Source organism: Pseudorca crassidens, chromosome 1, assembly GCF_039906515.1.
Source record: "Pseudorca crassidens isolate mPseCra1 chromosome 1, mPseCra1.hap1, whole genome shotgun sequence".
NCBI classification, from domain to species: Eukaryota; Metazoa; Chordata; class Mammalia; order Artiodactyla; family Delphinidae; genus Pseudorca; species Pseudorca crassidens.
In genome coordinates this window covers 193,330,182-193,347,317 of record NC_090296.1, presented here as the reverse complement: position 1 = coordinate 193,347,317, position 17,136 = coordinate 193,330,182, and the positions used below count along the sequence as shown (strand labels likewise).

General features: G+C 40.9%; 1 protein-coding gene across 3 annotated transcripts in view; it reads left to right on the top strand.

Annotated features, from left to right (window-relative positions):
• Positions 1-17,136, top strand: part of CUBN (cubilin) — a 281,633-nt gene that overhangs the window by 210,671 nt on the left and 53,826 nt on the right. For 2 of the 3 annotated variants that reach the window (XM_067704299.1, XM_067704308.1), the window contains 5 exons: positions 879-1,000; positions 1,547-1,772; positions 3,292-3,479; positions 9,027-9,183; positions 10,596-10,745. In XM_067704299.1, the coding sequence (XP_067560400.1) occupies positions 879-1,000; positions 1,547-1,772; positions 3,292-3,479; positions 9,027-9,183; positions 10,596-10,745 (843 nt within the window). Of the gene's footprint in view, positions 1-878; positions 1,001-1,546; positions 1,773-3,291; positions 3,480-8,958; positions 9,184-10,595; positions 10,746-17,136 lie in introns of those variants that run through there. The other variant, XR_010934358.1, reaches the window with a different exon arrangement.

Below are 17,136 nucleotides of genomic sequence, written 5' to 3'. Positions count from 1 at the left end.
CATATGTTCTCTTTTTGCCTGATCATCAAACCTCAAACCACAACTCCTGGGGCCCACATCTTGATTCTATATCCTCTTAGACCGACACACTCTCAGTTTAAGATACCCCTTGGAATTTGAGTACATTTATTGTTTATAGTTCTTAGAGATCTCCTTTCTTTCCATTAAGTTGGGCTGTGAATCAAATATATTTTGGTTATAATTTTATTTAACATTTCTTTGTGTTATAACCAAATGGTTGGTTGGAGAAAAGAGTGAGATTGATGATCTATTCAGTCAACCATGTTGCCAGCTGGTTTTTCTTTCTCAGATTGAAAGAAAAGAGTCAGATTTCAGGAAGCAGTATTATTTGTGTGGAACATCAGACCATACCATGCTTTGGAAATGTATCCATGTTTCAACTTGCTATACTAATATACACTTTGGTAGCTGATTACAATATATGTGCTTGTTGTCAAACGACAAAGTCTTTAGTTATGGTCCTCATCATATTCTTCAAGCTTACATTTATTTTCACAGGCCTAGTGTTTTGAAGAAAGGCAATGTTCTTTCCTTTGTCCCTAGTGCATTTACTGTCAGTTCTATGCTCATCTAATTATTCTCCATTTATGGTTCAGATAATCTTCCTTCTCCTTTGTATCAAACTTGAGCCTGCCTTCACTGTGTGATTCCATTTGATTAACACTATATGGGATTCTGTTTATTTCTAATCTTCCATCTAGTTTTACTTTGCTTTCATACAGTTTCATCTATTTGTTCATTTATTGTCCTTTTTTTAAATCATAAAGTACGATGGCTATAAGTAGTATTTACTTTGGCTTTACAGAATTTGGTGTGTTTTTTCCTTTCTTATTTAGAAGTTTACAATCTAATTTCAGACTGTGGTGGAGTACAGATAGGTGAGAGTGGAGTGATCTCAAGCCCCAACTATCCAGCCTCTTACGACAGGTTGACCCACTGTTCTTGGTTGTTGGAAGCCCCACAAGGCCACACCATCACTGTGAGTTTTGATTAGTGGGTAAAATAATTCTGAAATTATACAACAAAAGTACCATGTCCTGTGTGGAAACAGAGTTCTTTCAATAAGCAAGTGATTAGAATAGGCTTTGATCCAGGTCATCTTCTCCCTAAAATTCTCTGCTTAGCGTATATACATTGGCATCTACAAGTTTACAACTAATGAAGAATGAAATATCTTTCATTCTTTTTCAAGCACAGGAGAAGCTCTCTATAGAAGACAGTTCCCCATTCAGAAAAGAGATGTATTTACATTCTTGATATGAGTTGCCATCCCAGCCCAGGGGACTGAGGATGACCCCAATGACTCCCGTTCTGGGAGAAATACCCCTTCTCAAAATTTCCAAGAGAAACTTCAATGAGAAAAAAATAGAGGAGGACAAGGGAGAATGAAATAAGAGACATAAATACCAAATTATATAAATTAAAACAAAATAAAAGGGTGTGTAAGGACTTCATTCGAACTCTACGTAGATAGGCTCACTTACAGCTCAGAGTGTTTCCTCATTTCTTCCCTTTTCTCCTGCAGCTGACATTCAGTGATTTTGACATTGAAGCCCATTCAACCTGTGCTTGGGATGCTGTCACAGTCAGAAACGGTGGTTCCCCCGGATCACCCATCATAGGACACTACTGTGGAAATTCAAACCCCAGGACAATCCAGTCGGGTTCCAACCAGCTGGTGGTGATTTTTAACACGGACCGTTCGGTGCAAAATGGTGGCTTTTATGCTACATGGAACACAGAGACTTTGGGTAAAAGAAAGAACATTCTCTGCGCTTACTGTCTTTTATCATCGATGTATTTTTAAAATTTATTAACTAGCCCAACAAGTATACCTTTTGTACCTGCTCTCTGTCAGACTCAATTCTAAATGTTTACACATGACATCTCATGAAGCAACCTTGTAAGGAAGACACAGTATCAGTGCACATTTTCTCCACTTGCATGGGTGGAAACAGGAGAAATGGGTGGATAATTTGCCCAGCTCGTGGAGCTGACGATCAGCAGAGTCAAGATTTGAATGAAGACAGCAGAGCCCAGAAACTTTGATCTTAATACTTCACCGTGCTGTCTCCACAGGCAAAGGGCCATGGTACAACTAGGGAATCACAAGTAATAGCAAATATGTGTTGGAATCACAAGTAGTTGAACATATTTGGACCATGGAGGCAGAATGCTGAGTGGTGAGCTGAGGGCAGGAAAATAAGTAGTCCACATCCTGGAGAGCCTTGGCTTCTATATTATCCCTCGAGCAGTGGGGAGCTATCTGAAGAGTTCTGAGCAGCAAAGTGACAAGATAAGATTTGTGACTTAGAATGAATGCTCTGTATGGGGCAAAACATGATAGATTCTATTTCAAAAGATTACTTGTGGTACCTGCAAACTATGACATTTCATGGAAATTTCATTTCATGGAAACTCCCAGAAAATATAAGCCTTGCATTGGACACTTTTGTCAGGATCTCATGTAGTCTTGCAGCATCACACAGGGCAGCTATTTCTAGAAGAGTCAGGTGTTTGGGGAGCTCTCTGAGCGCTGCTGAAGCAGAGGGGAGCTGAGGTGAACCATTGGTTTTCCAAGGGTTTAAAAGCAAAAGATACAGGGAATACTCTTTAACTTCATTTTGTTTTGAGTTCATATTTTTTTTTCTTTTGCCATCTCTTAAGAACATACTTTAATATTACAAAATAGTTCTAGATTTTTCTTTCTTTCAATCCCTGTAATTTATTGTTCATCCATCAGCATTTCAATATGAACGAACCAGGTTACTTAATGGAAGATTACGTGATCTTAATCTTAAGATTTAATCTTAAGATTAAATGATCAAAATCATTTTCTCCCATCCAGGATGTTAGCGTAAAATTGCAGATGAGTATAGACTTGTATTCTCAGGTGTTAGTGGCAATAAAATACAAAGCTTGAGATTGTTGGGCCACAAATACTACCTAGCCTCAAGGGGAGTAAAAATTATTGCTCTTGTTTGAAGACAGGATAGAAGTCTGTCCTCTTCATGGCAAGGATTAATGGTCTCAGGTGAGTTCAGTATAGGTGTAACGGAACAGTAACAGCTGTAGCCTCCTGTGGCTTCAGTGACCTTCCATTTGCTCAGAGTCCTTGTTGTGGACCTGCCCTGAAGGTCAGAGACTCATATGTAAGGAAAGACACACTGATATCTCACATTTAGAAATGCGTCCTCTCCAGAAGTCTTCAGTTACCAAAATTGTTATTTTCATCACAAAATAATGACTTTTTCCATGACAATTTTTCAGGTTGTGGTGGAATACTTCATTTAGACAATGGTACAATCAGATCCCCCCACTGGCCTCAGAATTTTCCCGAGAACGTCAGATGTTCCTGGACAGTCATTACTCACCAAAGTAAACACTTGGAACTCAGCTTTGACAACAACTTCCTCATCCCCAGCGGGGACGGACAGTGTCGGACCAGTTTTGTGAAGGTCAGTGCACTTGTATATTTAATTGGAGCCAAGCTGGTTGCAGGAACGTAAACGTTTAGACTAGAAATGACTCACTGCCTCTCAAAGGAGGAGAAGGACAATTTTGCTGCTTGGATTTCTTGAATGAAAAAGTGAGAAACCTCAACCACTAGGAGTTAAAATTTGGACCACAACACACATTGCCCTGTGACTTTCATTCACTAATACATAAGCAAAGACACTTAATTTAGGAGATTGTCTCACCTTATTAAATTCTCATGAGCATTTACGGTTCTTCCTTTCTACAGAAACTAAAGAGAGAAGGGCAGATTTCTTTCTTCCTCTCTCTCTCTTTCTTTCTTTCTTTCTTTCTCTCTCTTTCTTTCTTTCTTTCTTTCTCTTTCTTTCTTTCTTTCTTTCTTTCTTTCTTTCTTTCTTTCTTTCTTTCTTTCTTTCTTTCTTTCTTTCTTTCTTTTTCTTTCTTTCTTTCCTCCTTCCTCCCTCCCTCCCTCTCTCTCTCTTTCTTTCTCGTTTTCTCTTTCTTTTCTTTTTTCTTTCTTTCTAATAGACCCTCAAGGACAAAATGAATCAAAGTCACCATGACAGGCCACATTTAGAGGATCCTATAAAAATTACAGAAGGCTAGACATGCACTAGTGCCAGCCTTCACCTGAGCCTTAAGCGCCCACAAGCTGACCAGACCGTGAGGGACCCATCCGTGTAAAATCATGACCATGGGTCAGTCAGTAAGGCTCTCTTCCTCTCCAGTTGTAAATACTGCTCCTGTGGCACTGACATCACTATTCATTGACTTATGACCGTGATAACTGTATTACAAGTTTATTCCATCTGTGCTATTTTATATCATGTGTTCTATCGCTAAGGGGACATACACCTTTTAGGGGAAAGAACATTCACCTGGGCTCCGCATCTCTTGCATTTACCACCTGAATGTTCCTCTATGAGCCAATTACACATCTGGGCTTTAAATTACTCAGCTGTAAAATGAAGAGAATAATTCCTACTTTAGTAGGACTGTTTTAAGCATTAGATGTAATATGATATAATAACATAAATAGTCCTCAGTACTTGGAATATAAAACCACCTAATGAGTAGAAGTGGATTGTATTGTCGATGTTGTTATTATTTTACATGATCTCTCAAATTATGTTTTATATCTAACTGATCCATGCATGCTGTTTCAATAAAAATCCTAGACTTGTATGTAATACATGTAAAACAAAACATCGTATACACTTTTCCTAATTGCTTTTTTCATGAAACAAACGAACTCTCTCAGGAATTGAGTCAACATCAAATATATAGACAAAGTAAAGTCTTTCAAGTTCTTCATTGGAAAAATGGAATGTGAAAAGTTATTCAGTCCCGTTTCTCCTCTGGATGGAATGGGAATCCCTCTGACAGCAGGCAAGGCTGAACCACTGGCGGGTGGGATCCATCTGGAACTCTGACAAAACTCAGTGGCCTGGGAAACACACTCTTTCTCTGCTGGGCCTGAGACTCCAGTTTTTGCCAAGAGATACTGAGGTGGGTAAACAAGACAGGCAAGAGGGGCTCAGCTCCAGCAAGCAGCCCTTAACCTCAAACCTTATACAAAAATTCACTCAAAATAGGGCTTCCCTGGTGGCGCAGTTGTTGAGAGTCCACCTGCCGATGCAGGGGACGCGGGTTTGTGCCCCGATCTGGGAAGATCCCACGTGCCGCGGAGTGGCTGGGCCCGTGAGCCATGGCCGCTGAGCCTGCGCGTCTGGAGCCTGTGCTCCGCAACGGGAGAGGCCACAATAGTGAGAGGCCCGCGTACCGCAAAACAACAACAACAACAACAAAAAAGTCAAAATAGACCATGAACCTAAATGTAAATATACAGGTATAAACTTTGAGGAGAAAAAGAACAGAAAATCTTTGGGACCTAGAGATAGATGAAAAGTTCTTAGACTAAACCTCAAAAGAATAATCCGTAAAAGGAAGAATTAATACATTTTACCATATCAAAATTAAAAATATGTTCCTCTGTAAAGAGATGAAAAGACAAGCTACAAACCGGGAGAAGAGATTTCCAAAGCACTTACCTGACAACAGACTACTATCTAAAGTATAGACAGAACTCTCACACCCAACAGTAAAAATACAGAGTCCAATTAGAATATGGGCAAAAGATATGAACAGATATTTCACCGAAGAGGATATTCGGGTGGTGAATGAACATACAAAAAGATGTTCAACATCACTACGTAGCCATTAGGAAGAATGAGACTTAAAACCACAATGATTGCCACACACCTGTCAGGCTGCCCAGAATAAAAACAGCGACAGCACCAAATCCTGCCAAGCCTGCAGTGAAGCTGCATCCCTTATTCGTTGCCAGTGGGAACGTAAATGGCACGCCACTCTGAAAAACAGCTTGGCACCTTCTGATAAAACTAAACGTGCACTTACCGTAAGATCCAGCACTTCTCCCAGCGTACTGTAAACTGTGTCTGCACAAAAACCTGTGCACACGTGTTCAGAGCAGCTGTATAGGCAGTAGACAAAGACTGGAATCAGTCCACATGTCCTTCAACGGGTGAATAGTTCAGTGAACTCTGGTACCTCCATACCGTGGAGTACAACTCCTCGGTAGAAATAAACTTTTGACAGGCTAACGATCTGAACAAATCACCAGGGAATTAAACCAAGTGAAAAAAGCCAATCCCCAAAGGTTACATACTCTATTGTTCCATTTACATAATAGTTTTGAAATGACAATGCTTAGAAACGGAGGACAGACTACCAGAGGTTAGCAAGATGTGAGTGTGGGCATGAGTCGTGTGTGGCTATAAAAGGGCAACTCCAGGGAACCTCGGTGTTGGACCTGCTTGGTGTCTTGAATGTGGTGGTATAAGCTTGTATGTAACCGAATACACACACACGTGCGTGAGCCTGGGGAACTAAGACGGGTGGACTGTGTCGAGTCAGCGTCCTGGTTATGATATTACATTACAGTTTTACAAGCTGTCGTTGTTGGAGGAATCTGGGAAATGGGTACAGGGGATTTCTCTGTATCTTACAACTGCGTGTGAATCTGCAGATACTCAGGAAACGTTTTTTTTAAATTGCTTGAGTGATAAAATATCACCTAAAGCCAGGCTGAATTGTACAAACCTTAAGAAACGTCAGAAAGTTTTTGACAGTTTTGTAACGTTTTGTAGGTCCAATATCATTTAAATGAGTTCTAGGTCATAGAACCAATGAAATGAGATCTTGACTGACAGGTATTGATGAATATTTAACAAGTCTTTACCATTATTATCATTATAACACCCGTGTTCTTGAGCCACAAGGTAGAGATGTCAGATCCATAATTAATGGCTTCGGAAAAGTATAAGCCCGTGAGGATTCTTGAAGTTCTTTGTTAAAGAACTGGAGATTCTTTCCTAAAAGTTTTAGCTCTTATCACTTCACCTCTTGAGTGATGTTTGTAAAAGTAGCATATGCAGATCTGTCAGTAAGTCATGTTTACAGTTTAACAGAATGTGGTTAGAAAACTTCTGTATACTCTTTCCTGGGATAGTTAAAGGCAGGGGGTCAGGGGACATAAAGGGGATATTAGGGAAATTAGGGGATGTGCACTTCTTTCCTGACCTTTTTGTTTGTTTGTTTGGTTTTTTGCGGTACGCGGGACTCTCACTGCTGTGGCCTCTCCTGCCGCGGAGCACAGGCTCCGGACACGCAGGCTCAGTGGCCATGGCTCACGGGCCCAGCCGCTCCGCGGCACGTGGGATCTTCCCGGACCGGGGCACGAACCCGTGTCCCCTGCATCGGCAGGCGGACTCTCAACCACTGCGCCACCAGGGAAGCCCCCCTGATCTTTTTTTAATTTTTTGATTTGGCAGAATATCTTTGCTTTTGTTCCAGTCCCAGGCACCTCCCATATCTCATAAATGGCAAATATAATTGGACCTCAGTAAGATGATTAACAGCAGGATTCGCAGTGTTTGAGAATCAATTGAAATGATACGACTTTAAAGAGCTGATGGTGCCCTGAACTGGCGTTACCTCACACCTCTTCCCCTGCGCTATTTGCTAATAGAAACGTTTGTAACAGCTTGGTGTGTGATTGCTTTGTTTGAGGAATAGTCCTGAGAGTGATATGTTCAGAATGAGTAATTTGATGTGAAGGGAATGTTGAACAGTTAAGTAAGACTAATCCAAACCCAATTACCTTCTTGCCTTCCTGGGCTAGATAATTCTTAGTTGGGGATTTGGGGAGGGGCATCACAGGGCGATCAGCAGCTCCCCTGGCTCCTGCCCACTACATGCCATGCCCACACCAAATGTGACCATTGAAAACACTGGCAGACATCACCAAATGCCCCCCAGGAAGGGCAAAATTGCTCCCGGTTGAGACTCGCTGGTTAAACAAGTTTAACCGTCCTTTTCCCCCAATAATGTGCATTTATCACCTAATATCAGTACTTTCCTTGAGTGACTCAACACTGTAGAACCGTGATCTCTTGCCTGAACTACTGCACAGACTCCTGGCTGATCTCCCAGTGTCCTCTCTTTTCCTTCTCGTCTCCACTGTGAGCTTCAAGCCTCCTGGAGGCCCCTTGCCACGTTCAGGATGTGGCCCGGACCCCTGACCTGCCACAGGGCTTGCACTGACTGCAGCCCCGCCTCATTCCTGACTCAGTTTTCGCTCTGTTTGAACTAGCCCTGCCTCTTCCTGCCCCTGGGGCTTCTTCAGGCCTCTCTTGAAGTCAGGCAAAGCCCCTCCTACACACTCAGCAGCTCCGCAGCAGCTCCTTTCGCAGTTGGAATTTGCATTTAAACGTGATTCTATGATGAATACCCTTCCCTAGGTTGGTCTAGGATTGGCTTGATCAAAGTTGGAATTTTGATCCTCACAATCTGTTCCCCAGCAACTATTTCTCAAATGAGCATATCATCATTTGCTTCTTGTAAAGTGGCCAGGGTCTACCTGGGAGTTGGTGACGCAGTCTTTAGTGAATTGCAGAGAGACTGAATCTCATCCTTTCTTCAAAATGAACCTTAAAATTCAACAGTGCCAGGAAGTCTTCCATGATTTATCCCAATTCATGCCAATTACATGTAGACCTGGAGTTCATATCCACTTTCTTCCCATGGGCTTCGTGCTTGGTAAATCTTCTCTACTTGCAACCCACACTTTGCCAGCCATCCAGGACAAATGGTCAACCCCACAGTGGCACACATGCTGCTCTGTTTCCCCCGGCATGTAGCAAGTTGAGCTAGATCAGGTCAACTAGGAAACAGCAAGAGGAAACTGGGTAGTGATTGAGGGTTGTTGTTTTTTTTAAATCACTGCCTAGATACACAAAAATGAACAGTCTCCTTGCAAGAGTCACGAACGGGCTATACTATAAAAAAGCAGCCTAAAGAAGTGGTTCTCAAAAGAAAATATTGCTTTATTTACTATTACGTTTAGTCTATATACACCTGAGTGCTATTATTTTCCAGCCTGAGCACAAATTAAACATTGACGAGGGAAAACCTGGAGCGCTAAGTCATGTTTCTGGCTTTGCCAGGTGTGGGCAGGCACTCAGGAGGCCGACCAGGCCCTGTTAGCCTCGAGCTGCGGGAGCGTGGCCCCGGGTCCCGTCATCACGCCCAGAAACGCCTTCACTGCTGTGTTCCAGTCGCAGGAGGTCCCAGCTCAGGGCTTCTCTGCATCCTTCGTTAGCCGTAAGTAGCGCCGAAAACCAAACCCAGGGGCCCTTGGAAGGGCGTGGCTGCCACAGGCAGGCTTGGTGAGAAGGGTTCTGCTCCAGGGTTGGCTGGTTTGGAGGTCCATGGGGAAAGTCTGGGTGGGCCACCTAATCCTGAGTGCACCCTTCCTTCCAAATCAGCAAGAATGGAACTGAATCCAACCGTAGGTCAGTAGAGAAATGATGTAGAAGGCCTCAGTGCCCGTCGCTAATGTCTGAAATTAACCCTAAAATCCGCATGGGGCAGGAATTGGGCAGAAGCCCAGGAGGCCGTAATTAGTAGACCATCAGCAGGCCGGGCCTGAAGCGCATTGCCTGCCTGCATGGAACCCACCTGGGGCTGTAAATACACGGTCTTCCCCCCAGGCCTATGGAAATGCAGGACTTGCACGTGTGAGCTCTCACCCGGGGGATTCTCACGCTCAGTCAACCTTGGGGGCCGCTTTCTTCGGGTTTTCCCCTTCCTTCTCTGACGACTACTCACCAGGTAGAAGAGTGGGACGTGTAGTTTTCAAGTCTGAGACACAGTGGTGTGTGTGCTTGTTGGCTGAATTAAATCAAGTAGCACCCAAGCCACTGTTTAGGGAAAAGTTTGACGAAAGGCATCAGAGGAAATAATGCAGTGAACAGGTATTTCAGACATGAATAAGAGGGTGGTGTAAAGGCAGTAACAAAGGACCACCGCAGACCTAATTTTAGGCCTTCACTTGGTTCGTTGTGTCTGTGTATGTGTGTGTTTTAATATCAGTTTAAAAGGATACTTATATTTTGTATCGATGTGATAGATAGGGAGTGTGTGGATTAACTAGTTAGTGGTTAGATAAAACAGATGTCATTTTAGTGGTAAAAAGGTAGTTCTCTTCATTTCTGACACCTGGGAATCATGTGAGACTTTTTTGAGTTGGGATTAGTAAATTCAACCATTTTTATAAAGCAGGTATTATTTTTATAGCCATATTACAATGGTAATGAAAAGAACATATTTTTCTATAATATAATAAGATATTTTAAAACTGTTAAGCGTATTGATCTGGTACAGATCACTTTTCATTAGTTTTATTTCTTTAGCTACATGAATCCTCTTCAATCTTTGCTAAGTTATTCTTCCTTTAATATCTTAAAATTAAGTGATTTGCAATGGATTTGTGGTAAAATTTCTACTTAGCCCAAAACTCTGCATCATTTTTCTAAAAACTATATAATATTCTGATTTTGCATATTTATTTTTAAATCAGAGCTCCATTCTTTTAGTTATTGTTACTTCCATTTGGAGTAGCTCAGAGAATATGTTTCTAGAGCGCTTAGGAAAGTTGAGGCTTTCCCTCACTGATAAAGAGATGTTGTCTGGGAGAACAAATGTTCTAATAATGGCTTTTTCTTCCCACTAAGGATGTGGAAGGAACTTCACTAATCCTTCAGGTTACATTGTTTCTCCAAACTACCCAAAGCAATATGACAACAACATGAACTGCACCTACATCATAGAGGCCAGTCCTCTGTCCCTGGTCCTCTTGACTTTTGTGTCTTTCCATCTGGAAGGTAAGTTTATTCTTACCTAAATTACAATTGGTTCTTAATAAATGAATGAGTGATAGATAAGCAGAGGCAGAGATTGTCTAAAATCACCATTTGAGGAAAATATTAAAAATGTTGCAGAGTGGAGTTGATGTAAACTTGATTAAAACTCCATCCAATATTTTAAGAACACAAGTATCATCCTACACATTCCATCCAGAGGTTAAAAAATAATGCAAGAGCTTTAAGGACATGAGCATCACGTAAACAGCCTAAAGAAAATAAGTCTGAAATCTATTACATGTTAATCATAGTTTCTAATTTATTCATTTGTGTTTATTCTACACATGTACAGGTGCCTTCACACAGTCTCACACACACACACACTATAAACTAGCAAGAGAAACTTCCTTCTGAGTCAAAGTAGGTGCTTCATAAATGTTGAATGAATGAATTAATAAAATTAATAAATATTTGTGTTCTACTTTCATTAAATCTGACTGTGGGATACTCTCTCATCTTCTTTTTCATTTTCGTCTTCATCAGTACCACAGGGACTGGGAAATCCCTAACCACAGTGCCCCTCTGGGTTCATTCCCTGCCTGTTGGCGAAGGGGACAGTGGAGCTGCTGGTCTGGGCTGGGTTCTGACTACACTGGACACAGCTCGATGTTTACCCAGGTGGTATCATACGGCAGAGAAAAGTTCCCTTCAAGTGGATGGGCATCTCCAACCACTCAGTCATTTTAATATTTTTCACAAATTCACTTTTCATTTCTAAATTACAATTAACCTGTACGTTTGCCAAGCTTCATCTGCCCAACCAAAATTTCTTTCTATTTGGGCTGGTCTCCCATGGCGGTGAAAAGTTAAACTTAGCAAAGTGTTCTGCAGTATTCAGCATCCAGGAAATTTATGTTTCATAAAAATAAAAATGACACATCAGTTCTCATAGGGTGATGAATTATACAAAGGCTCTCCCTGGGAGCACTTTCTGGGACCTCCTTTTCCTACATCTCTACATACTGTAGGTTTTGGAATGTGTTTGCTGGAAAATGCCAGGTATGGACTGATGTTTGTCACTGTACGAATGCACTATGAGGTCAAGTATAATCTTCTCAGCATTTGCTAACACAAACTTCCAGCAATATAAGAAGATGTTCATGAGTTATAAAGTATTAAGGGAAGGTAAAACAGTTTATATAAGAGATCCTATTTTTTTATTTAAAATAAGCTGTGTGAATAAAATCTGTAAGACTATTAACTGGTACTTAAAGACTTGTTACTACCGTGTCATAGATTTATAGGTGATATTTATTTTCTTCTTTATATCTTTTCTATTATCTTATAATTAAGGGAATGTTATTTTATTTTATTTTTTTATTTTAATTTTTATTGAAGTATAGTTGGGTTACAATGCTGTGTTTGTTTCAGGTGTGCAACAAAGTGATTCAGTTATACATACATATATATATTCTTTTTCAGATTCTTTTCCCTTTTAGGTTATTACAAAATATTGAGTATAGTTCCCTGTGCTATATGGTAGGCCCTGTTGGTTACCTGTTTTATGTACAGTAGTGTGTATATGTTACTCCCAAACTCCTAATTTATCTCTCCCCCCACTTTTCCCTTTTGGTAACCCTAAGTTTGTTTTCTCTGTCTCTGAGTCTGTTTCTGTTTTGTAAATAAGTTCATTTGTGTTAATTTTAAGATTCCACATATAAGCACTGTCATATGATATTTATCTTTCTCTGTCTGACTTACTTCATTTAGTATGATAGTCTCTAGGTCCATCCATATTGCTGCAAATGGCATTATTTCATTCTTTCTTTATGGCTGAGTAATATTCCAGTATGTGTGTGTGTGTGTGTGTGTGTGTGTGTCTGTGTGTGTCTGTATATCTCACATCTTCTTTACCCATTCATCTGTCAATGGACATATAGGGTGCTTCCATGTCTTGATTGTTGTAAATAGTGCTGCAATGAACATTGGGGTGCATGTATCTTTTCAAAATATAGTTTTCTCCAGGAACTATATGCCCAGGAGTGGGGTCCGTGGATCATATGGTAACTCTATTTTTAGTTTTTTAAGGAACCGCCATGCTGTTCTCCATAGTGGCTGCACCAATTTACATTCCCACCAACAGTGTAGGAGGGTTCCCTGTTCTCGACACCCTCTCAAACATTATTACTTGTAGACTTTTTGATGATGGCCATTCTGACCAATGTGAGGTGATACCTCATGGTGGTTTTGAATCACATTTCTCTAATAATTATCGATGTTGAGCATTTTTTCAAGTGCCTGTTGGCCATTTGTATGTCTTCATTGGGGAAATCTCTGTTTAGATCTTCTTCCCATTTTTTGATTGGGGTGTTTGCTTTTTGATATTGAGTGAAAAAGTTATCTTAGTAACGGGAAAAACATGTGGCTTGGATTGTGCCTTTATATGTGCATTTGTCCTCACTACATTACATAGACACAAGAATATCATATGCCAATATTATTTAGACTGAAAAAGGAGATGCTGGTAAATGTACTATATAATACAGCCACAGAAAGCACTGCCTATACCAATGGTACATGTATTATTAGAAGGGAACCTATACTGACACCGCACAGTAGCTCCTTGAGTTTAGTTGACAGGTGGGGTAAAGGGGCGAGCGTACTCTAGACTACCTGACCGGGGTGGGGTAGGGCAGGCGCGGTATTTTAGGACCAGTCTCAATTCCAGATTGGCCACTTACTAGTCACATGACTTTGTACAAATTACTTAATCTTTCTGGTAATCACTATAATTTTTACAAAAATATTGATATAAAATAGTAGCTGTGAAAGTCAGATCATTCCCGTAGAAACATACCTTGTGAACCATTGTTTTGTTATTTTTGCTGCCACCAGTCAGGATCTCCAGACACGCCCTTTAGCACAAGTCGGCTGCGAACAGATATTTGGTTTTGCCAGATTAAGTGATTTCTTTTTTTTTTTTTTTTTTTTTTTTGCGGTAAGCGGGCCTCTCACTGCTGTGGCCTCTCCCGTTGCGGAGCACAGGCTCCAGACGCGCAGGCTCAGCGCCATGGCTCACGGGCCCAGCCGCTCTGCGGCATGTGGGATCTTCCCGGACCGGGGCACGAACCCGCGTCCCCTGAATCGGCAGGCGGACTCTCAACCACTGCGCCACCAGGGAAGCCCTTAAGTGATTTCTTTTTACTAATGGATTTGCTCGTTCTCACCCAGTTGAAGAGACTGATCTTTTTATAAGATAATATCCTTATGATAATATCTTGTGAAATTTCCAGTGTTACATGTACTGGAAATTACATGTACTCAGCGTTTTCAAACTGCTAAGTGAGTATTTTCTGGCTTAGATTAAATGAATCATGATGATTCCTAAAAAGGGCAACATTAATCAGATTTATTTTGTGGTTAGATTCTTATCACTAATCATATCAGTGCCGACGTTCATGGAATACCGTCAGCAAGTTAGAGATCCACTAGCTACAGGAAAAATCACCTTCCACCCCTTAAGTGAACCTGAGGAATTCCTGTGCGGTGCACTGTGATAAAACCGAGTGAGAGTAGCGCTCAAGAAAAATCACAGCCTGTCTGCAGGAGCGTTGGTCTTCCTCGCTGCCAGAGGCCATAGACCTCTTTCTGAGAGATTCTGTCCAAATGACTAAGTATTTCTGAGCCCAAGCGGCCAGCAGACCCTGCGTGGACCTGGGTGGAGATGAAAGTTCTGGATCTGCTTTTTGTGATGGGCCATTGGCACAAAAGGTGGATTTATCAAGAAGAAGATGGACTGATCCAGGCTACAGAATACTAGAGGGAAACACACTTGTCCATACACCGTGTTTACTAAACACTGACAACGGGTTAGGAAAGGTTTTACTATTCAGGCCAGTTTATTGGTTATTGACCTACACACTGGTGCTCTTCCTGCAGGGAAGTTACAAATGTTCAGTGACCTACCTTCCACTAAATAAGTTGCTCTGAAATTATGTTATGGTATTTTATGTTGGCCTAAGTTTCTCTTTCTCTTTATTATTACATTTCCAATGCTAGTCATTCTATGAAATACAGACGTATGTTTCCTATATAATCCCTACTGAACTATACAAATTTCAGGGAAATCAAAAGTCATAGAAGGAAATTCCATTTGAGCGTCTACAAGACTTTTTTAAGTTACCTCAAGACTAAAGTGGCTCTTGGTATTCTTAACAGCGTCTTCCAAAGTTGTGAAATAAAATAGAGATTTGACAAATTCAAAATGTTACTTTGGTCAAAAACAAAATGGCAAAAATGGACAAAATATAAGGAGAAAACATGAGGGAGAAACCATCACTGTCTCCAAAGTACTTATTCTGGAATCAGATTTCATCAAATAAATACTCATTTTATTTTCCCCAATATTGAACAATCTAAAAGTATATTTTTCTGTTTTCATTATTCATGTGGCCAAGTAGATGCCTCCAAGTTACTGGGAGGATTATAGGTCTTTTTTTTTTTTTTTTTTTTTTACTTTATAGATAAAGAAAACACTTAACAGATGAGGTAACCTAAGACAAGCCAGTGCCTTCTGTGCCTTGATTTTGCTATCACTAAAATTGGGTAATGGGGCTTCCCTGGTGGCACAGGGGTTAAGCATCCGCCTGCCAATGCAGGCGACACGGGTTCGACCCCTGGTCCGGGAAGATCCCGCATGCCGCGGAGCAACTAAGCCCGTGTGCCACAACTACTGAGCCTGTGCTGTAGAGCCTGCGTGCTGTAGCTACTGAGCCTGTGTGCCACAACTACTGAGCCTGCGCAGCTAAAGCCCGTGCTCCGCAACGAGAGAAGCCACCGCAATGAGAAGTCCACGCACCGCAACGAAGAGTAGCCCCCGCTCGCTGCAACTAGAGCAAGCCCGCACCCAGCAACAAAAACCCAATACAGCCAAAAATAAATTAATTAATTAAATAAATTTATTTTTAAAAATTGGGTAATAACATTGATTCCCCCTGGTGATAATGAGGGGTTTAGAATTCTTAACTAAAAAATCCTACATCTAGGCAAATTCTAAACTCAGTTTTTCTCAAATCCAGAGTATCTCTTGATAAGAACTGGATAGAGAGTAGTCCCTTGGCACAGAAAATGGGCGAGAACCAATGCAAATGCATTTTGTTTACTGTCCTCTAGGGATGGCCTCAAAGGCCCCGAGAGGAATAGGGCTAGATTTCCAGAGCAGCCGCGTGGCAAGTCCTAGGTAATATTTGCCTGAATTCTCCTTCGTTAACTTAGAAGTCCTGGTTTACAGGGTACGCCTGATATAAAGCTAAACAGAAAAAAGGAAGAAAATTTACTTTTAGATTTTTTTTCCTTTTGCCCTTTTTTCCCACCAAGAAACATGATAACTGAGTTTTGGCGGTCTTAGTTCACATTTCCTCTCTATATTATCTGTTTTTTTTTTTTTTAAGTAGCATCATGCAGCTACTTACTATTTCTTTTCTTTACTTCCTCAGTTGTTTCTCAAGAAATCAGAAGGTAGGCCCATTTTGCAATCCATTATTTTAGAAAGCACTGGGCAATGGTTCTTTTGAAATAGTTCTTATTGATATTTTATTCAAATTGGCCAAGCCCCAGAGGAGACGATTTAGTTGTGTGAGATTCCTTGCTTGCCTGTGTTATAATACAAGACCTTGGCTTTCACACTCTGTGGAGCTTAGTTCTATACGAGCACCTGCTTCTCCCTCTCAGGGAATCATCCTCTACTGGGGAGGCCAGTCTCCAGGCTACTCAGAGCTGCCCCCCAATTCACATCCCTCTCCCTAGAACCCTTTGCTATTTTACTGAAAGGACTTTATTGTATCTGCAATATTAAAATATTTCAACCAAAAGGACTTCCCACTATTTCTAGTCCTCTGGCATCTTTGCCTCTCCATCTATGACTCTGAAGGAAAAGTGCAGTCGGAATCTAAATTCCACAAGTTTACATTATTTGCTGAATTGCTCATCCTTGGCTTCCCTTTCAATTCTCTCCAAGTTCTTGGAATCATGATGAAACCCAGAATCGAACATTGCTCTCTGTAATGAAGATATGTGAATAATGTGATAAAAATTATTTTTCACTATGTTGGATACAACCTTACCCATTTAAAATAATAAATGTGTCTTACAGTTTTTCAGAAGGATGGAAAATAGTCATAAAAACAAATCATGGAGGATTATTTTACACCTCTGAGATTTCAACAGTAAATATTCATCAAATCAGTTACTGAAGATAGGATTAAGAATGACTGTAGCCACTTGTCCCATGACGTCCGTGGAGAAAGTATCATTCAATTTCAGGGTACCGCTCTTCCTGACGAGTTCTCATGTGTCTGATTGAATGCTACCTCCCAGCCATAAACTCAGCTATGATACACATCTTGCTTCTTGA